At 40.0% G+C, this 22193-nt stretch overlaps 1 protein-coding gene across 2 annotated transcripts in view; it reads left to right on the top strand.

Moving 5' to 3' along the window:
• The window catches only part of syde2 (synapse defective 1, Rho GTPase, homolog 2 (C. elegans)), a 31686-nt gene extending 9778 nt beyond the window's left edge, over positions 1-21908 (top strand). For both annotated transcript variants that reach the window (XM_023792827.2, XM_023792826.2), the window contains exons 3-7: positions 3807-4903; positions 8118-8244; positions 14584-14765; positions 14983-15214; positions 18385-21908. In XM_023792827.2, coding sequence (XP_023648595.2) covers positions 3807-4903; positions 8118-8244; positions 14584-14765; positions 14983-15214; positions 18385-18980 — 2234 coding nt within the window. In that variant the 3' untranslated portion in view covers positions 18981-21908. The remainder of the gene's footprint in view (positions 1-3806; positions 4904-8117; positions 8245-14583; positions 14766-14982; positions 15215-18384) is intronic.
• The last annotated feature ends 285 nt before the right edge of the window (positions 21909-22193 follow it).

Raw genomic sequence — 22193 nt, 5'->3', positions numbered from 1 at the left:
GTCAGATATGTTTAATATAATCACAAGGAAATTTTTGGCTCTGAATTTTATCACTCTGTAGCTTAAGGCAATAAGGCCAAGCAATTTGTTACATATAAAAAATTTGCATTAACCCAAAACATAAGTGTTTATTTATTTATTTATTTATTTATTTATTTATTTATTTTAAGCTTTCCTACTTAAACATTCTATTGTGGGTCATATATAATTAGATGCATATCCTTTATGAATCTTAAACTACTGATGCTGATTTGTTGCTTTGATTTCCAAATTCATTTTGTAAATCCTTGGCAGCGACAGCATTGTGGTTACTCTTAAAGCCTGAACAGTACAATCAGTAATAATATTTTAGGAAAGCCCTTTTACTGTGTAACATGAAGGAGTTTGGGCCAGGTAAAAGTTCTTAGAGTAATCCGCATTTTATGTAATTTGCTTTGCTGTCACGTTGATGAGCTTTGACTGACACGTTACCGACTCCCTGAAACCATTAAAACATCCATAATCCTTTGGGATGCGATTTGAGCCGTCAGGCTAAATGAAGGTGACGAATGCACAGGCAGAGTGACTGCTGTTCACGTTGTGTATTTGGAATGTTATGAGGTTTTGTAAACCTGTAGGACTTATACCTGAGCAACGTACAAGTCATTGCAAAATTTGTATTTTTTACTACATTTAAAGACCTTTAATTAGCATTCCTAAGCATACACGCCAAACATCTTTTCCTTTGCAGGAAAGAGAGCTGATGCACAGGTGTTAATGTGGCTTCTGTTTATTTTTCAATGCTATTATATTATATTATTTTTATTATGTTTTATATATGAGGCACCGTGTACTTTTTTTTTTTACCACAAAACTGCATTTCGAGTAGAAGGACAAGGCCATACTTTGACTGGCATGCCTGTCAGAAACCTTGGCTTTACTCAAACCTTGTTCATTCTAGTCCTTGTAAATACTATCAGGGGCTTAATGGCTAATGTTTTGTGTGGGTTATCAGAAGCAGGGTGCCTGGGGGGGGGTTGGGTCAGGGTTTCATTGAGGAAAACACAGCTCCTAGCCTCTAGCCTAGCAGTCCCGACATACCTTGGGTTGTGTTTCAAGCTTTTGCAAAGGATCGTCGGGTGAGGGAGTTGTGTTTCAAACTGATTTCCTGTTTCCATTTGCGCTACTGAGTACATGGCCTGTCCAGTCATAGTTTCCTGAACCGGTGTTTGGAAAACTAAACAGAGATTCGGAACTCAAAATATATGGAAAGTCAATCAGACGAAGGCTGTGAAAACTCAGCAGTAACCACAACATCAGTACACTGGGCATACTGTAATCTATTAGTAACAACTTTTTGTTCTAGGAACGTTTACAGAAGGTTGCAACTAAGGTATGGAAATGTTCAGAGTGCCCTGGTGTCTCGAAGACTTCTTAATACGCTGAGAAGTGTTAAGCGTTAAGTAAGCTTCGAGAAACTGGGCCCAGTTTTCCTGAAGTTCCCAAAACTCAACCCAGTACCACAACTACTACTTAGACTAATAAAATAAATGCAAATGAAGGGCATGATAGCGCAGTGGGTTACGTTATTGCTTTATACTTCAAAGTTTATGGGTTTGAGGATGCATTTTGCATTTGTAATTTGCGCATATATCGCTATTTATTAAGTAATATTATATATTTTTTTCAACATTAATTCCATTAAAAGCATGTTAAAGTAATAATTGTATCATGCTTACCTTGGCAGAACCTTTGTTAAAATGTAAACTGTGGAAATAACGTTCCCTTCACGTAACAGTAAGAACGTTCTCTGCCAACTTTGAGAAGACCTTGACATAACGATAGCTAAAATTTTGGCAACGTTCCCTGTTAGCTGGGCTTTAACTTTGGTCCTGGACTGCTCTGTATAAGTTTTCAAATTAGCCAAGCAGTTAAGCACTCACTTAAAGAAATTGTCATGTTACTGGAACCATTTTAATATGTCTAAACTATCTTAGAACTAAAGTTATAGTCAACCTGAAGAGAAGTGAAAAAGAAAAAAAAACTACACTTTAGTCTGCCAGTACCAGAACCACTACGCTAGATAGCCAGGACCTTAAAATCATGGGTTCCCGAAGTTCCGACCCACAGATGTTATCTGGAATTTTCCGCTGTGCTTGCTCACTGTTACTCGCTTAAATAGCCCACTGCTGGGATCTGGGGAGCATATCTCCACCAGCTTCCTCTTTTATAATCTGTGCAAATTGCTGGCAGGAATAGTGAAAAGGAAATATTCATGAAAGAAGGGGTCTAAACATGGCCGTGGTTATTAGGGAATTCTGCAGGACACCCCCTTCCTTGGACGGGGCTTTGCTTTGCAGGACAAGGGGTCCCTTTGTCCCTGGTCTGTGCAGACCCGCAAGCCGGCCCTCCTGCCAGAATAGCTCAGCAGGCACTCTGAAAATAGAGCTGGCCCCTCTGCCAGTCCGTGGCTCTGCGCAGAGCTGCAAAGAAGCAACAGAATCACTCTTTGTTTTAGAAGTACAGAGAAACTGCATCTCCAAACAAAAACTGAAGTGGAATTATACTCAAGTTTCTATTTGAATGAACATTTGGAAACTCTTTGGCATTTAGTGACGAGACACACCATGGTCAGACAGTTTGAAGGCCACTCGAATCGGCCTAACCTTCACGCAAGACCATGTCATAATTAAAATATTCCATACTGTCGCTGACAGATGAAAAACACATTTCTACAAAAATCCACCAGTTCATGACATACCTTTAGCACCAAAAATCTTTGCACAGCTGTCAGTGAATGATTTACTTTTTTATATGGACTTACTTGGATTGTTGTCAGCAAGGCAAATAAGCCAGTGTCAACAAGATACAAACTAATCTCACTTTATATTCACAATTAACGATGATGTTAGTTGGCTAGCTATTTAGCTGTCAACGCTAAGTTGTTAAAAGTAGCAATATAAAGTAATCAATACGAATGACCATTATGAATACAAATGTTAACTAATACAAACATAAATACTAGTTAAATAGATGCCTTAATAAAACATCTTTTCATTGTCCAATTAGATGTCACATGCTATCAATAGACTACATTCTCCAGAGAAGATATTCCATCAATTCTAAAAAGTCACAATCGTCTTAAAGTGGACATTTGTTGTTTTCATCAGACAGTGACCATAATGGGAGAGTCTATTGAACAATTTTTCCTTCTGGGTTTGGGTCTGAATCAACTTATCTGATTCTGTCTGTAAGATAAGTAAGAAACTAATGCTGGCGGAAATCCCGTTAACACTGTAAAAGACTGTCTGCATTGTGTTTGTTTTCACAGACCGAGATAGTAGTAGGAATTTCTCATTCTCATTGAAAAAAATACACAACAGTCATCAAACTGGTCTCATGCCATGTCGAAGTGTGAAAGCAAGTCAGTGTAGGTGGTTTCAGCCTGACGTACTTAGAACAAAAGCTGTCTAGCCTGGAGGTTTGTGGGAAGTGAATAATTTACTTGTTCACTTGTTCTAACAGAATATGGATTCAACGGAGGTTATTTTGAGGGCAGTGACTGAGTCTTAGAGTAGGAAATCTTTTTATATTTTATATGTATATATTTATAGCTAATGACTTACCTGAGGTGTCCTTGGCTGAGCCATTTCAGATCATATATCACACTTTTCTATTTTTATCGTATGGATTTTTAGCTAGCATTTAATAATTAAATACAAATTGATCATTGATCAAAATGCAGGTTAATATTTACTATTGTGCAGAATAACCTTAACGTGTGTTTACACAAACATTTGTATTTTATGTCTTTTTGTTCCATCTAGATACCATTGAAGGGCCCGGTTCTGGTTTTTCGCCTCCGTCAAGCCCCAACCCCACAAAGAAGGGCGGTTCAATCAACTGGTCTTTCCCAGAAAAGATCAAGTCTCCACGCACAGTGAGGAAGCTCTCCATAAGGATGCGGAAGCTTCCAGAACTGAGCAGGAAGCTGAGTGTGAAAGGAGCCTCCACGGTCAACCAGGCAGAGCCACGACCCCTAGGACCCAAACTGAACCATGGCGTGGACCCTAGCCAGTCTCCCCCATGCCGCCCATCCAGGGGCGGCCAGACAGCAGCTAGCAGAAACGTCATTTCCCGCTACCACTTAGACAGCAGTGTTTCCACACAGAACAATTACAAAAAGAAGAGTAGTCAAGGCTCAAAGTCTGCCAGTAAAGGAGGGTACCTCAGTGATGGTGACTCCCCGGAGCTGGTAGCCAAGTCGGGGAAACATGGTTGGGAAGGTAAAGGAGGGAAGAGCAAGGAGTCCCCAGCGAGCATCATCTCGAAGCCGCATGGCTACGAGCTGGACATTGACGCTTTCCGTCACTATAGCTTTGTGGACCAGCCGAAGTGCTCGCAGTACATCTCAGGCCTTATGAACCTGCACTTCTATGGGGCCGAGGACCTGAAGCCACCACGCATGGATTCTCGAGAAGTCTTCTGTGCCATCCAAGTGGATTGTGTCAACAAAGCCCGCACAGCCCTGCTTACCTGCAGGACCACCTTCCTGGACATGGACCACACCTTCAACATTGAGCTGGAGAACGCTCAGCACCTCAAGTTGGTGGTGTTCAGCTGGGAGCCCACACCACGCAGGAACCGTGCCTGTTGCCACGGCACCGTGGTGCTGCCCACGCTCTTCAGGGTCAGCAAGGCCCACCAGTTGGCCGTCAAGCTGGAGCCGCGGGGCATCATCTACGTGAAGCTCAACCTAATGGAGCAGTGGAAGAACTCGCTGGATGGGCCTGACGACGGCGACCACGAGTCTCAGGTGTTCGGGGTGGAGGTGTGGAAGGTGGTGGAGCGGGAGAATGTCGGACTCATGTTGCCCGTGCTAATTGACAAGTGCATCACAGAGATTGAGAAGAGGGGGTGTCAGGTAAATCAATATATATTTTTAGCTTTAAGAATTTTGCAGCCTTGGTCTGTCGGATTGCGGACACTGATGCTTGTTTTGCTTTTGAGTGTTGCATGTATGCATGCATGCAGTGAAACTAAATACGATACGTTACGATATTTTGACTTTTGCGATGGGTATGATCATTCACTAAATATTCAACAATTTATTAAAAGATAGGCTTTGTGTTAATGATTGTGCCCAGCTGTAGGCTCATGTCAGTGTTCTAAGCATGTTTAAGGTAGGCGAGGCTAGGCTATGATGTTTGTTCGGTTAGGTGTACTGTATTAAAATGCATTTTCGACTTACGATATTTTCACCTTACGATAAGTTTCTCGGAATTCCACTGTAGCTCGGGGAACATCTTTATTTTAGGTGACAAACTGACAAATTCACGACTGAGATTCATAATGAACCAGTTTTGAAGTATAATTAATTGTTTTGAAATGTACTCAATTTTTTTTCTCTAAATTTAGCAGACCTTTTTCTTCCAAAGTGACGTAGGTTTTTCAGAAAGCAGGGTTATACAATCCTTGGAGCTTATGGGGGTTAAGGGCCTTGCTCAAGGACCCAAAGGTGAAACTGCTGTGATGATCATGGGACATGAACTTTCCGATAACAGGCACAGCGACATAACAGGCTGCGCCACACACTGCCCCAATCGTATAAATCATAAATCATATAAAATGAGAATTTCAGTAAGATGTGTGATACTGTCTTCTGATCTTTCAGTAAGATGTGTAATGTAGTTTTCTGATCTTTCTGCCCTGTGACAGTCATTGTGCACTAAGTAGTCTCTGTTTTAGATTCTGCTGCTTTGTGCGGAGTGGTAAAGTATTTTGGCCCCTTGTTCAGGGCAGGCGTGCGAGGAATGGGTACATTGACACCAGTTAACATTCCCTTCTCCTTTTGGAAGTTACTGCAGTCAGAGTAAGACTGTGCTTTTGTTTCTCACTAATTAAAGTCAAGGCTGCAGCAGTAAATGTGTCTGGCCGCTGTTCACATGCTATTCCTCACTCGCTCTGTTTTGGGCTTTCCCTGATTCTTCCGGGGCTGCGTTAAGCTTTCAGCACCGCCAAAGTGGGGAGTCCCTCCCGCCGGTGCTTGGCATTAATTAGCGGGGCAGCCTTTCCTGGCATTCGAGACTGCTGGGTTTAGCAAGGAACCATGCAGGATGTGATTGATTCATCAAAGTAGCCTCCTCTGGCCGTTATAACAGCAGAAAAAATTCAAGGCATTCTTTCTACAAGAGACATTAAATATTGCTCTGTTTCATGGGATGAACCAGTTACATAGTGCATTTAAAGTTAAAGGACAGCCTAGAATTTGACTATGCCATCACCCCACAACCAGTTAGTAAGATTTCAGACATGCACTGGTACATACTTTTTCCATGTTATAAAGAAAACTTGTTTTATTTCACATATTTTCATTCATAGTTGTTAACTCAACTTTCCAATGCTTAACACAAATAAAAAAATCTGCAGTTTCTGAAAGAAATGGAAAAGTGGTAAAAACCTGGGGTGTGCAGAAACTTTTTACTGGTATAAAGGGGGAAGGAGCCTTTTGCTCTGGCCCGCATTTGAGTCTGTGCTAGAAAGAGATAAGCGGAAGATTAGAAGGAATTTACAGAGCTTGTCACAAAGGCACCCGGCACAGACAAACTCCTCGGGGGGGAAAAAAACAACAAAATAACAAGATATGTTGTAAAATATAATCAGGGTCAGGAGTTAATTTCAGTCTGTTAAAAACGAGGTGCGCGTCCCACAGTGGTGAAAAGTCTGAAGTGAAGTGTGCCTGATTGCTGTGAAAACACAGGGACGGCCTGCAGCTGTTATGGCTTTTGATGTTCGCTCAGTCAACAGACTGGGCCTCTGTCTGCGAGCTTCTCGGGACCTATCTGTGGTATGCGTTTAAACATGGTTTGTGCCCTGAACACCAGCTTAGACACTTAAGCTGGGCAAGAAAACGAACTGAAAGTCATGCTGCCCCAGTGGTGCGGGATTGTGGGGCGGCACAAAAATGAGCCTAAATACACAGCGCCTGATCTCCTTATCAAAACCTTTAGGGTCGTAGCGGATGTTTTAAAATGCCTCTGATTCATGACATGTGTTGCGTCCTGTGAATCACTCCTGTGTGCAGTTACAGAATGCCGAATGCTGTTTTAAGAAATATATTTGGTTTTGCTTAGCATTACTGCTGGTGGGCAGTGGTGGCCTAATGATTAGGGAAATGTGGTTGGGGTTGGAAGGTAGCAGGTTTGAATCCCCAACCTGCAAGATACCACCCCTGACCTCTAAATAGTAGCTGTCCTCTACTATGTCACGTATGGGTTGAATGCAGAGGATACTTTTCATTGTTGTGTGCTGTGGTGTGTCAACGATGACAATTAATCACTTTCACCTCAGTGTTACTTCCAAAACCTTGGTAGCTGATCATAGTGCTGCTTTCTGCATCAGTGCGAGACGTTCAGATGGTGGGCTTTGGAGGTCTTGCTGCTCAGTCCTTTTCAGCTTGGGTCTTAGCTCCTGTAATTATGCTATAAAGCGGTGTCTCTCAAACCAGTCCTCGGGGACCCCCCCCCCCCCAGACAGTCCACGTTTTTGCTCCCTCCCAACTCCCAGGAAATTGGGAGAGAGTAAAAACATGAACCGTCTGGGTGTTCCTGAGAACTGGATTATAAAACACTGCTATGAAGCAGCCAAACCGTCCTGTCAACACTGCAGAACTTCCTGTTTTCTTTAATTTAAGTGCTAATAAGCAATTGTTTCCTAATGCTGAAATATATATCACCGGTAGATCAGAAAGTCCTAAACGACAGAAGGAAATGTTGGTTTCATTATGTCTCAGCCAGAAATGAATGGGGGAAAATTGGCAAAAAGTAGGGATATTATTTCCTGTTAACAATGTGTCAAATTGTGGAAGTTGTTCAGATTGTGTCCTAAGAAAATAAATCTGTGGAGAAAGAGAATCCATTTATCTTTGCCATAGACATGTATGAGCATCGCAGGGAGTTCATCTCTGAAATACTGTACTGGCCCACAGACAAAGGAACGTGCCCTAAAGCGACGTCTACGGTTATTAACGATGGCGAGCCGGCGCTGCGTTTCTCAATGAGTAGCTTTGCTCGATATCGTGTGGTGTTCAGCACTGCTTTCTCCACCTGGGCCTGAACCCCGGCTGTGTGTTTTGACAGGTGGTGGGTCTCTATCGCCTCTGTGGTTCGGCAGCGGTGAAGAAGGAGCTGCGAGAGGCCTTTGAGAGGGACAGCCGGCTTGTGGAACTTTCCGAGAACCTGTACCCTGATGTCAATGTCATCACAGGTAGCTGCGGCTTGCCTCCTGTCATTTTGAAGGCAGATTAATTTTTGGTATACAAAACACCATTAGGGTACAGATAGCATATGACTGTACTGGATTATTCTTAATTCGTTTTACGGAAATAAAATCAAAAAACAACTTTCGTTATTTATTTATTTATTTATTTGCATGTATAAAAATACAATATGCTGTATTACTAGTTATGTTTTCATCTACAGAATTGAAATGAATAAATTAATAAATGATTTACATCATTAATACATTAATACATTAATAAATGATTTACATCATTAATACATTAATAAATGATTTACATGATACATTTCAGCATACACAGGTATCGACAAATTGTACATTGTTACACAATTCAGTTATAAAATTCTTTGTAATTTTAAAAAAATCAAATCTGCGATTTTAATAGAAGGAAGTAGACTTGATTTGCCATCTGATCCCCCAAGTTTGAACATCTTTCTTGTATATGAGACACCTCTGGGAATTCATTTAAAATTAGAGTTTACATGTGGAATTTTCCAAGTAGTTGGAAAAATACAAATATTTGCGTTTGCACCCTACCTTACAATTTTAATTGTCCGTTTTAATTGTTCCCTGTGGTTGTTGTAGTTTGTTTTAGCAACGTGATGAGTTTTTCAAATTGAATAGTATAGAATGACTAGCAGTGTTGAATGTTTTTACCAGTTACAGTTGTGTACTAGTCTGAACACATGTCTTATCTATGTACAAAACATTCCAGTGAGCGTTTTACATGTTAGGCCTTGCTGGGGCTTGTTATAAGTGTCCTGATGTGAACCCTACTTGTACTGCCTTTATCAAATCTTTTTTATCTCCGGGTTCAGACACGCAATCTTTCTTCTGACCATCCAAGGCCTCCTGAAACTATTTAACAGTCCATTTGTAGCTCTTTTTTAATCTGGTAACCACACCAAACTGGCCCCAGCAATAATGAACCACATGTTTTATACAGACATTACCTTTAAAATCACTTGTGCTTGTCTGTGCAAACTATCTGCCATTTCTTTTTTCTTTTCTGACATGACGATAATTATTTGTGAAGTTTTAACAAAAACAAAATATAAAATCAGAATTGTTTACAATCCTCAGATGTTGAGGCATTTCACACAGTCTACAAAAGATACAGGAGAGTGAGAGGAATGCTTTATCCGGGAATAGGGTGACTTCACCTGAAATTGTATAATTTCTGCTTCGGTCCATAAAAATCTGTATGTCAGAGTTAAAAACACAGCTAACAGTCGAGCAGTCCAGAAAAAAAAATCCGGCACCAACATAGATTGTTGATTTTTGTGAGCTCTCTAAATTTACTCTGTGATGTGAGGGGCTGTTGGAGATGAATGGGAAACAGGGAAGGGGGTGGGGGGTGGTTTGAGGGGGGGTGAGGTTGCCTGAGCTAATAATCCCTAGAAATAAAGCAGTGTAACACGGCTAATCGAAAACAGCAAATGGTGAAGGCAGTTAACTGGAATCAGAGTCTAGCCCAGAGCTTGTAAAACATGTTAAATGTGTGTTCATCTGTTTTAAGTTGTCTCATGGAGCAATATGTGGTCTAGCAATTCAGGAACAGGATTTACGATTGAAAGGTCGCTAGGAACACATGATGTTTTTTTTTTTTTTAAAGGTTATAACCCTAATTTCGTCAGTGAACATCTGCTTGAGTAAAAAGATTAGATTGTGTCAGACTGGCAATGGATTTGGTCCTTCAAAATAACAGCATGACTAAATAGGTATAATATTAAATTAATAGAGTTACATTGTAGGGGTACAACTTACTCTTAAAGTGCATTCTTTCTAAAATGATTTTGATAAGACTTTCTATGAATGCCATGTCTTAATCCATGAACACATTCGCAACACATTATAAAGCATTCATAAAGCTTTATAAACATGGCTATAAATATTTATAAAAAGGCATAACACATTATAACCATGTTTATTATGCATTATGAATGTGCTTATCTATGTAATACACTATAGATACCTTCATAATACACAAAGCATGTACAAAGTATCCTTAATTCTTACCAACTATTATAATGCATTATGAAGGTATCTATAGTGCATTATAGATGAGAACTCCATTGGAGCTTATGAAGTGTTATAATCAACACTCTAATACCTTATGACTGTTGATAAAAAATGCTATAATGCTTTATTAATTCTTATACTGAGCATATACTTATAATGCATTATGAAGGTATCCTTGCGTTATAAATTACTGCTTCTGGTGAAGTGTCACCACGATTTCCAAATTAAAACTGTTGATTCGTGGTTAGAAAATTACACAAATGGTTTGAAAGTGTCAGGTTATTTGCCACATTTTGATTGAGGGTTGAGGTAGCTTTCAGTAATAGTGTTGCAGGCTTATCTGCCTTCAGCCAATTCCGCTTCAGTGTAGGTCATCTGGTAGACAGATGGAGAGGATCGATGGAGGTGAAGAGTTTGCAGTCAGTGATCACTGTCACTGATCCCCTATTACATTGTAAAGGCTATCATGTAACTGTGGCATCAGCTTTTAAATTGAGAATTTTTTTTTTGCGAAAAATGTTCCTCTAAGCATGCATTTTTGGTTGCAAGTGCAGATGTTACTTTCCCAAAAAGAAGCCATAGTCAAACTACAGGCTCAGAATGAAAGGAGTCATCTAGGTCTGTCAGAAAGCCAAGCTGAAAAGAGACCAGAGTAAAACTGAAGGAAAAAAAATCAAATTGGCATGGCGTTTGACATGGGACAGAAATAGTGCTGATCGGAAATAGCTCCGGAGCGTCTTTTTTATGTGGTGGGTGAATGTTTTGGCTGGAGTTAAGGGGGGGTGGGGGGGGGGGCTGGTATGGGCCCCCAGCCTCAGCAATCACCACACACTACACGCCACCCTGCTAAGACATGGAAAGTCATTAACAAGTGCCCGCTTTGTTTCCGAACAAACACAGATGGTATTTGTCTCATGCACTGGGGATTAGCTGAACTCCAGTGGCCAGGAGGCGCCCCTGGATACAAAGAGGTACAAATCGCATGGGTGTCATAATCGCACGCGAGGCGGTGGCAGAGGGCACGTTTGGGGGGGAGGGGTGTGCCCATGTCCAGGTCACTTCTGGGGGACAGAACAAGCCCACGTTTGTTTTCAGGAACCATTGGGGGACAAAGCAACTACTTTTAAGTATGAGGTTTACCAAGGAAACATGGCTTGGGTTTTAACATACATAAAAATGACTATGCTTCTGCCCTCTAGACCATCGGACAGATTCCTGTCAAGCTTTTGTTGCTTGTTAGGGTGAAGTAGCATTCTTTTTGCATTCTTTACTGTGGATGTCAGTGCTTCTCTGTTGCCTTGTCATGGAAGAGAACTTTAAGAGCACTTACCTTCTCCCTCCAGCCGGGACACCACTTTTACTGCTTGATGTTGTCCATCCTTTTGTGCTGACAGTCAGGGCTAAGGTGCCCTAAAAAGCAGTAGGCGTGACCCAGGGCTGGTTAACTCGTTAGGTGACTTCTGAAGGGCAGCCGATTTCACTTTCAGTAGATGAGTGCAGTGCTGTTGGAAACTGGCTGGCTAAGTCGGCAGCCCTAGCAGTGCCCATGCAGCCTATGGTGCCAGCGCAGAACATCTATGTGATGTGGGAGCGGGGAAAGGTGTCAAGGATGGCATGACATTAGTATGATGTGTCCATACATATGAATATATAGTTAAAACATGAAGAAGATCAACACTTCAAAATGAAGAAGCAAAAGCTATTAGGGACTCAAAAATATTATGACCAAAGATTGTTAATAGGGCCATCAAATGATTTTTTAAAATTACGATTAATCGCATTCGTTATTATTTATAATTATTTATTTATTAATCTATAATAATGTTACTTATAATATTTATTTTATAATAATAACATTAAACAATGAAGCATCTTTATTTCTTCACTCCCATCATTTGCATGTTTATTTTGGCATCGGCAATAGTGGTCGGTGGGTGGTGGGGGGGGGGGGGTGCCGGAGGTGAGGCTTGCCTTGGGTCCCAACGTGGGCTTTGATTGGCTCTGCTGCGGGCTAATTACTAACCTTAACATAGTGGCATTGTTCTTGGCGTCCTTTGGATTGTTTAAAAGGGTAATCAGTGTTTATTTTCATGAAATTTGCCATCATGCAAGAAGTCTCCAAGGCTGTCCACTGAACACAAATCAAAATACAGCTACCTGCTTATCAGGAGTGATTAATGGATTTTAACAACTAAATAAATATTTTGTTATTCTAGTATCATAGCATATAGCTTTTGCCCACGTGAAGGTTGCAGGTGTAATGTGTGCAAGTTATCATTAGCTAGCATAATTTGAAAGGTCAGCTTCATTTATCAAGGTGTGTTGAATTTGCAGATTTCCTTTTTAAACCTCATATGCAAATCAAGTCTGTATTTAAACGAATGTGTGACGACTTGAAATATAACACCACGCTACATTATAAACACATATTATACATTTAACTGTAATTATATTGGAGAATTTTATGTGTAGAACGAGACTGATGTAACTGTGCCACGACAAAGTCTCCTGAAATTGCCAAAAAGTACAAAAAAAAAAAAAAAAAAATCTATGGAAATGCTATACTAATTTAGCAAAACAATAAAATAATGAAACAGACTGTGATGTATAAATATTCCTAGTATTATTTATGCACATGTTACTGCTCTCTTTTTTAAATCAGGGTGCTGGTATCATTTACATTACGTTATAATGTATAGAGTTTTTTGGAAATAACAGGCTAGTGCAGAGATGCTAATGGTCTGACTAAAGATATATCATTTCAGCCAAAGTGTCCACATGGTGTCTGAATTCTTACTTATAAGAATATTGCCTGTACCATTAGATTTAGTAAAGCAGTAACATACTGTATTTGGAGAAATGCATTGTGAAATCTTCATTTAGTATCTTTACTGTTGTATTCCTTCACAGGTTTGTCAAGCCTGTTTTGAAATGAAACCTTTGTAATTACCTCAAAATCACCCTCAGTCTGCTGATATATGACAAAACTTAGATATTAACTTAGCCAGCATCAGATTATGGCTTTTGAGACATGACTAATTGAGGTTCAGACACCAAAATTGGTAGGAATGAAACATACCTCTCATATAGGATTCTCCATACCACATGCATCAGCAACCGGCAATGACATTCGTGTTTTAGCATTTGGTATTTGAAAGAGTGTTTTTTAATTTTATTTAGTGAATTAAAGATTTTTTTGCTAACCAGTCAACATTCACTGGAAAAAAACATTTTGCCAAAACCAAAATAGCGAACTGGGAGGTGAATTTTCAATATAGTTAATATCCCCACTTAAATACAAACTAAAACCAGTTCTTAAGCTTGTTGTGATTTTCACAATGGAACGGAGTGTCCAAAGAATATGATGTATTGTGATTGAGGAAATTGTGGCACATTGGGGAAATACAGAACTGGAACAAAGCCCCACTTGAAAATAAAGTAATAATAATAATAATTTTGTACTGCAATGCAGTAAAAGTATAATGTGAAGTGTTTTATAGGCATTAATTGAAGGGTGTTATTTTCCACATTGGGTGAATGTAGAAGATGCCAAGAAGATTAAGATACTATATCATTTAATGACTCATCTGCCTGATGCATTTTATTTTATACTTACTCTTTGAAAGACATAGCTTAAAATGACATATTTGGGTACCAAGGCAAAAACAGGTTGGAATAAAAAATCAGGTGGTAATCTAATAGGTGAAAATATGATGGAAGTTCTTGGAATTCAATCTCTGAACCACGCTGAAATGTTTAAGCATTAAATACCCTCCTCTAAGTTAATTTGGTTTTAGTTTATCTTTAACGATTTGAATTTGAGGTGAATTCTCACTGATCTTTTTTCCTGGAATAGCTAAACAGTTTTGTGATAATGGATTTGATTTCAGCATTCCAGTGCCTCCTTAATGCTTTTACCATGTTTTTCTGTGATGACTGACATGCCTCAGGCGTTTTTTGGGGTTTTTTGGGATCTAAACTTTATTGTTATTCTGGAAATAGCGATCAGTGTCTACACATATTTATTACTGGCATCTTAGTATGCAAAAGTCTGTGAGATGTAAAATTTAGGTTGTGTTTTTACTGCACTATTTGCAATACTAGGCATTATTTTTAGTATTTTCTTCATATCTGCACTGCCGTTTTCCCATGAGAGGTATAGTTTTGACATGTTAGCGTGCAATAAGCCCTGCCAGAAAACTTGATGACTGTATTGGAGCAGGTGTGATTTTTTTTTTTACATTTCCTACCAGTCAGTGTGCTCTGTCATCCTGAATCTTCCAGGTGTTCTGAAGGATTACCTGCGGGAGTTACCATACCCCTTGATATCCAAGAATTTGTATGAAGCTGTTCTCGACTCTATGGCTAAGAGGCCCCTGCGGATCGGTGCCAATGGGAACGAGAATGACCACTCAGACTCTGAGCACACTGTCGGTCTCCTGGAAATCCTGCCTGAAGTCGAGAAGGTAAGTGACATGACAAAGGGAGGCAATAGTGGTTGGCGTGAGCGGTGTAATTCATACATAAATTTATGTTATCATTTATGTGTTTGTTGAGATATTTGCCTTGGGCATTTCCCTGGATTATATTGTTTGAGGAATCCTATTACAAATGTAAACATGTGATTGCTTTGGTAGTGGAGCACTTTCAAATGATTTCGATTGTGTCTCTCGTCAATGGCAGGCTACCTTACGGAGGTTGCTTGACCATTTGAAGCTGGTGGCCTCTCACCACGAGGTGAACAAAATGACCTGCCAGAATCTGGCCGTGTGCTTCGGCCCGGTGCTACTCAGCCAGAGGCAAGAGGCATCCAGCCATAGCAAGCGGGTTTTCATTGACTCGGAGGAGCTGGCCAGTGCCTTGCACTTCAAGAAGCACATCGAGGTGCTGCATTACCTCCTGCAGCTATGGCCAGGTACTGTACACCGTATGGCTCGCACCTGTTTGCCGTTCGTTGTTTTCTTATTCCGTTATTTGTGAGGCATTATTCTCAGCTACCTATAGAAGAGCTTAAGTACCCCAGTTTGTTACACAGACATTAGAAAAGTGACTTTTTCAGGTTGTTAAATATGGCTGTTTTGTTTACTTGGCAGTCGATGTCTTTGGCTTTGTACTCAAGTTTACACTCAGGAGGTGCAGAGATGTTATGTTATCAGAGTAAATCTTACATGGCTTTGATTTCTCAGGATTGTTGGCCGGTATTACAAGAATATGTTTGCTGCTGAATATTATATCAGATATTAAATGACCCATGAAAAGCTTCCTTAAGAGTAAGAAGCCAAACAAAAGGCATGTTTATGGAGAGGAGCCAGCTAATGAATATATGTGGAATTCAAACGTTCATGTTTATGCAGATTTTCATGTAAGGAAACACTTCTCCTATGACCTGTAAGTGAAAATCTGTTAAATAATACACAGATATGCTTGATTCTAGCTAGGTTCTTTAAGAAAAGTTGTTTTCATGGACATTTCATATCACCAGTTTGTGGATTTTTTGGAAGACTATTAAGTACTGATGGGGACAAGACTACCTATATCGAGTCCAATTCAAGACCAAGACCTTGATGGACCATCAGTCCATAACGTTGCCAACTTTGGTCAGCTAACTGGAGTGAAATTTTCAATTTGAGACAAGTCTGCACACACATGCACATGCATTTAAATGTATGTAAGAGTTTTATTACCTTGTAAATAGTCTGTAGGGTTTGGAAACTACCCCAATGCTTTTGATGTAGCTAATTTTAGGTTTGTAATGGAATAATATAGATTTGCCATAAGATTTCTTGCATGAGCGTGAGAGTCTGAAAGCCTGAGTGTCACGCCAGATGCGTGACAGCTGGCAATCCTGAGTACTAGGCAAGACCAGGACTTTGAGGGGGGTTGAGACCGAGTCAAGACAAGTAGAAATGCTTTCAATTCCAAGACAAGACTGAAGAAGTGAAAAAGTGGTCTTAAGACTAGGACCAGACTTGAGTACTACAACACTGACATTAAGGATGACATTCTGGACAGCGTTAGTACTCGCTCATATGTCTGTAGTTTGGTAATACTAATACATTGCTGTGTGGTTTTGTTGGCTATCTAACATTTTTATCTAAAATAACCCACAGTATTTTATCAGTCTTGTTCTCTTGGATAATTTAGTGGAGCAGTTCAGGCTTTCTTTGGAGTACAACACAGAGTACGTTCAGGCACTTTAACAGGCAGCCTTTAGATCACAGGTCCTTACCCATCATGTTGAGCCTTTAATATGGATCAAAGCTTAACCCAGCATTTTCATCCCTCCCCTCTTCAAGTTAAATTAATTTTCACCGTCCTTAATTAAACCCATTCCTCATGTCAGCCTCAAGTCTCCTAGCACAGAGTCAAAGTCATACATACTTGGAGTCATTATGTTATAAGTCCAGATATTCCGGTCATAATTTGTGTGATCTTTGGCCTGCTTGAGTGAGGTGCTGTTTGGCAGTATGTCATGAGACAGAGAGGCAGGTGTTTAGGGAAAGGTGACGGAGTGGTGCAGTAGAGAAGAAAGAGGGTCAGGAAGGGAGATGGTAGTTAACGGCTGTTATATTTAGCTGGTCAGGGATTCTGCAGTAACACCAGCCAGAAAAGCAAACTGCCAACATTCTTTTCTAAAGTGAAGAGATCCTGTGGAAGCTCATGGCTTTTGCTGTATCTCGGGCTGCAGAAGCCTGCAAAGGATGTTTAATGTTTCCCATTTTTTACAACCTCTTGAAATAGATTTCTGGATTTTGCGGCTTTGGATCTAGGATGAAAAACTACTCCATGCCCTCCAAAACAGTTACTTGAACATTTAATATTTTAAAAGAGGTGGGTTTAAGCTATAAATCCACACTTGCCACAGCTTATGTTGGTAGTTGGTTTTAACTGGTTTTAGCAGGTCTAATATGGTCTAAGATGGTCTTTGATGGTCATGTCCCAGCTCTTTCATGGTTTATCTGGGTGGGTCACCAGCTGGCGTTGTTAGCTAAACCATCAAATCATGCAAAAACATACCTTAAGCAGGTCAGCTATTAAAAATTGGTCAACCAGCTTAAGCTGGTCAAGGTAGTTTTTTCAGCAGGGTAATATTCCTGCTGTTTTCTTTACTATACTATACTGTACTATACTATACTATACTATGTTGTGCTGTGCTGTTCTATGTTGTACTATACTGTGCTATACTACACTACAGTGTCAACCCAGCCCTTGGGGACCCCCAGACAGTCCACATTTTTGTGTTGAGAAACACTTATGCTATGCTATGATATACTACACTATGCTATGCTGTACTATACTGCACTGTACTGTACTATGCTATACTATACTATGCTATACTATAAAGTTAATTTTATGCTACTCCATTGATCTCAGAAGGGTGGAAGTAATGGAATTTTTGTTTTTCACCTTTTGTCTGATTACTTTGTGTGATTTTGCTGCTTTTGGGTTAACGTAAGGCTGAATTTTCCATTTTATTTATGAACTGTACGATCTGGGAGGGGTGGGATGCACACTGTGGCCTGACCCACAAATCGCATTTCTGCTCTGTGTGTTTGCATGCTCTCCCCGGGTCGCACGGCCTTGCTCTGTGTACTCCATTTCCCTCCCACGGTTCAAAGAGCCCCGCAAAGGACTGGCGTCTTGCCCTAGGGTGTACCCCAGCCTTGTGCTTTATTACATCTGGGATATGCTCCAACAACATCCCCTCCCCCCCACATGACCTTGGCCTGAATAAGTCCTTAGAAGATATTTGTACCACAAAGAGGTTATTATTGGCACAATATATCCCATAAATAAGTGTTCCTCAAACCAGTCCTCTGGGATCCCCAGACAGTCCAGAGCAAAAATGTAGACCTGGGGTCTTGGGGTCCCCAAGGACTGGTTTGAGAAACTGCTATAAATGACCAAAGTGGGTTAACTCCACCAAATTGTTTAATTTCTTAAACATTATCCAAAATCAACCATATAGGTAAGGGCTTTAATATCTGACATTCTCTAGCATTGCATGGTTTCTCTTAACTGTGTCTCCCATCTAAAGTGCGTGAAGAAACACTTAGTCTGTTCCTTCCTTGTTCTGTTCCTCAGTCATAGACTCCCAAAGCGCAGCGGCCTCTCCGGTGAAGGAGCCCCCAGCCGAGGTGGCTGTTGCCCCCCAGTACTTGCGCAGGCGCAGGGAGCGTCCGCAGGTGCTGAACGTGAGCGAGGAGGAGATTGCAGGCGTGCTCCGGCCGAAACCTGGCCGCTTGGACAGTCCCAGCAACCGCTACGCGGGGGACTGGAGCCGCTGTGGAGAGAGCTACCTGCAGCCACTGAAAGCGCCGGTCAGCGAGGACGTCGACTATGACGACGTGCCGTCGGAGGATGTGCAGGACACAGGCGATCTGCAAGAGAAGCCAGAACAGGCGCCTCCAGCAGAAGAGGAGAAGGGCGGACGTCAGGGTGAAGAACAGGGCGAGGAGAGCAGCTCAGTGGACGTCCGAGCGCACGTTCCCACCGGTCCCGTTTTTACAACCCAGCAGCACCTAGTCAACGAGCACAGGTACCAGGCGTTTGTGAAGATCCAGAACTTTACCCCAGTCCTAAGTAACAGGGTCAACCTCAAGGATCTGCAGGAGAGCATCGACACCCTTATCGGCAACTTGGAGAGGGAACTGAACAAAAACAGAATAAGTGTTGGCTAGCAACGATGCTAACCAGCAAAGAAATGCATCAGAATTGCAAGTTAATGGCTCAGGGCTGGCCATGACAGTGTTCTAAACTTCAGAACAAGGGTGTATCTGGAAGTTCCCTTGTTCTGTAGAACATTCATCCTTTGTGGTTTTCGTCATCTGTTACGGGCACCCTGCAGTGCTTTCTTTTTAACATTGCAACTGCTCCTCTTCATCTTCTTCTTATTAGAAGAATTCATTAACCCTATGGGGTATTAAAGGTGCCTTCATTGTTAAAGGTTGTACAGACTGAGACATTTTTTTTTAAAAGATGTACAGTTTAACGTAAACTGATGCACTTAAAAAGCAGACTTTGGGAGAGCATGTTTAGATGTAGTGGTCTTGAAATATTGTACAGGATAATGAACCTTTAGCACTAGATTTTGGAGCTCAGCAAATGACAGATACTAGGGTACTAGGGTAAATTAGTAAGTGTCCACTAGGTGTTCATAGATGCTATTCTGTTTTAAAAGCTAAAGATGTATATTCTACGATAAAATGTTTCTTTATATTACTGTACAAAATATAGTTTTGTACTTTTTTTTAACTGTATATTTTTGATATATCACAAAATATCAGAGCAAAATACTGTTTCTAAAAAATTAGTTCACATTTCGTAGAGAAAATTATTTTGATAAAGACCTCATTTATAACAGCTATAATAGTAAGTTTGGTACCTAATGAATGAAAGTCATCCAGGGATAAAGAATTATCAGTATTTTTCATAAAGAGACATGCATACATCTGGGATGTACATTATTTAACGTTATTACCATAATATAATTTCTATCATTGGAATGTTTATATATATTGCTTAATAAAAAATATGCCCCTTTGTTTTACTACATCGGAAAAAGAAATTTGTACAGTCTAACATAAGCCTGAACAGTAATGAGGGTTATTTCATGTATATAAAAAAATGATATCCTGAAGGGACATCTTTTTTGCATAAATTGAGGCAAATCAGACAGTTTCACATGATGTCACATGTGTGTTCTGGAATAGGGTTAACTTTGAAATAGATGTGTATTACGTATATTCATGTAAAGTAATTGGCAGCTGTATTTTAATATTCGTTCACAATATCTTCCATCTTATCTTATAGATCCTGAACGTGTAAGAGCACATTTCCGATACGCCGAAACTAAATACGTTATGCATATTTGTTGTGGGGTATGCTGCGCTCACACCTGTATGGCTGGACTTTTGCAGGTTTACTCCAGGTACTCTGCCTTTTTCCCACAGTACAAAGACATGATGATAGGTGACTTGGTGTCTCTAAATTGCCTGTACTGCCTGTGGCCTTTTATGGATTGCATCCCATCTAGGAAGACCTGTGCTCTGAGTCAGAACCCAGGCTCTGACCCTGTACTGGACTTAAAGTCATAAAAGTCATGGATATTTATACTAGGACTACTGGTATTCCTGGGCTGTGTCAGGTGATCCCCTGGAAATAGTCCTGATGTATAAGTGCTGTTTGGTTCTTCTGGTGTAGAGGAGTTCACAAGGAGAACTTCCATCTGCAATGTGCTTATCTGTAGCAAGCAGGCCGCAAGATATTCAAAGCCATGCGTCAGGAGGAAGCTTCTCCTAGCCGTAGCGCATGATTAAGAGCCCCTAACCTGTAACTTAACTTCAGTAAGAGAAGCACCATCACTCTGTTGTGGGTTCCAGCTCAGATTCTGCATTGTGTGGGTGGAAGTTTTCCCAGTAAATCTACATCACCGGCCATTTGAATAAATGTATGAGTAAAGGTCATCATGTATTCAACCATACATATATCATCTTACTCTTGTAAGAGTCAAAAACTCTAATTGAGTCAGCAGTGAGATTAGAAGTTAAACCTTATTCGTGTATGGATTTTTAAAAAGACATTATAGCATTTCAAATTCGTTATCCTATTGACGGGTAATTTTGGTAACGTTGAGGTTTTTTTTTTCTTCAGAATTTACATGTATTTCTTAAATGGAATTTTGACAGTGCATGAGTGCAGCCTGTGTTAGACCGATGTCTAATCCGGCTTGTACCCTGCTTTCAATTTATGCTTCTCCATGATGGATTGCTGTCCCCCCATTTTGGATAAGCATACAAACTGTGTTAAATGGCTAAAATTTTGGTATTTGAAGTTAAAAGTACATTCCATAAATATGTGTATGTATTTGTATGCCTTTGCAGTATGTTACTGTTTCTTTGACAATTTCAATGTATGTGTATTTAAAGCTTATTAATTACCTTGTAGTATCACTATAAGTAACAGTCTTTCTTATAATATATTGCTTGTATAAAGATGTAATATGTTTTGAAGTTATATATTGGGACTAATGAAACATTTCTAGTTGCAAAACATAATTACATATGGATGCGTACAGATGTTACTATTTTTATTATGTTTTATATGTTTATATATTTTAATCACTGTTGGTACGAAGTGGGAATTTGTGTATTATAATAATATTTCATGATCAAAAACCTTTCATCCAAAATGGATCATTTTCATCCTCTGTTGCCCAGTGTGTGTATGTAGATGTATATGTTATTTTATTTACCTCAGCAGCTTCTCACAAATATGTTCAGTTTACATCAGCGTATGGATTCATATTTCAGACACATTAACAGCTGTTAATGTCATGAACAAATGAAGCGAACATCTGAGTGCATTTCCCTCTCCACAGTGTCTAAAATGTGAGCCGGTTCCACTTCTTACACAAGATCCTTAGCAACTAGTTGTGAAAAAGCTTTTGCATTTATGTATTTTTAATTAGCATGCATTTATTCATGCATGTACTGTTCCAAAATTATTTTATGTTTTTAAGATTTGAAAAGACCTAAACTTATGAAGTCATTTTGGACAAATTGAGACATTTCTTTGGAGAGAAAAGTAAATTAAAATGGGGGCATATATGCATTTTGCAAAGTTATTTTTTGTACATACATTTTTTTGTACATACATTGATTCTCTACAGTATTAACATTTTCGATACTCCTCTCTTCTATCTGACGATGTCACATCGCAATATGTGAAATATCCACGAGTAATATCACTTTATTTATAAAACAAGATTAAATGACCAAAAATAAACTAGCCAAATAGAACATATCTACCAAAAGAGTGTGTCAAATAAGTTGGTGGTGTTGCAGCATGTTGTGTCAACAGACCCAAAGTGGTGCCGAGAAAGACAATGCGAT

This window comes from Paramormyrops kingsleyae, chromosome 15, assembly GCF_048594095.1.
Source record: "Paramormyrops kingsleyae isolate MSU_618 chromosome 15, PKINGS_0.4, whole genome shotgun sequence".
NCBI classification, from domain to species: domain Eukaryota; kingdom Metazoa; phylum Chordata; class Actinopteri; order Osteoglossiformes; family Mormyridae; genus Paramormyrops; species Paramormyrops kingsleyae.
Note: the sequence above shows the minus strand (reverse complement) of the source record. Positions and strands in the feature narration are given on the sequence as shown.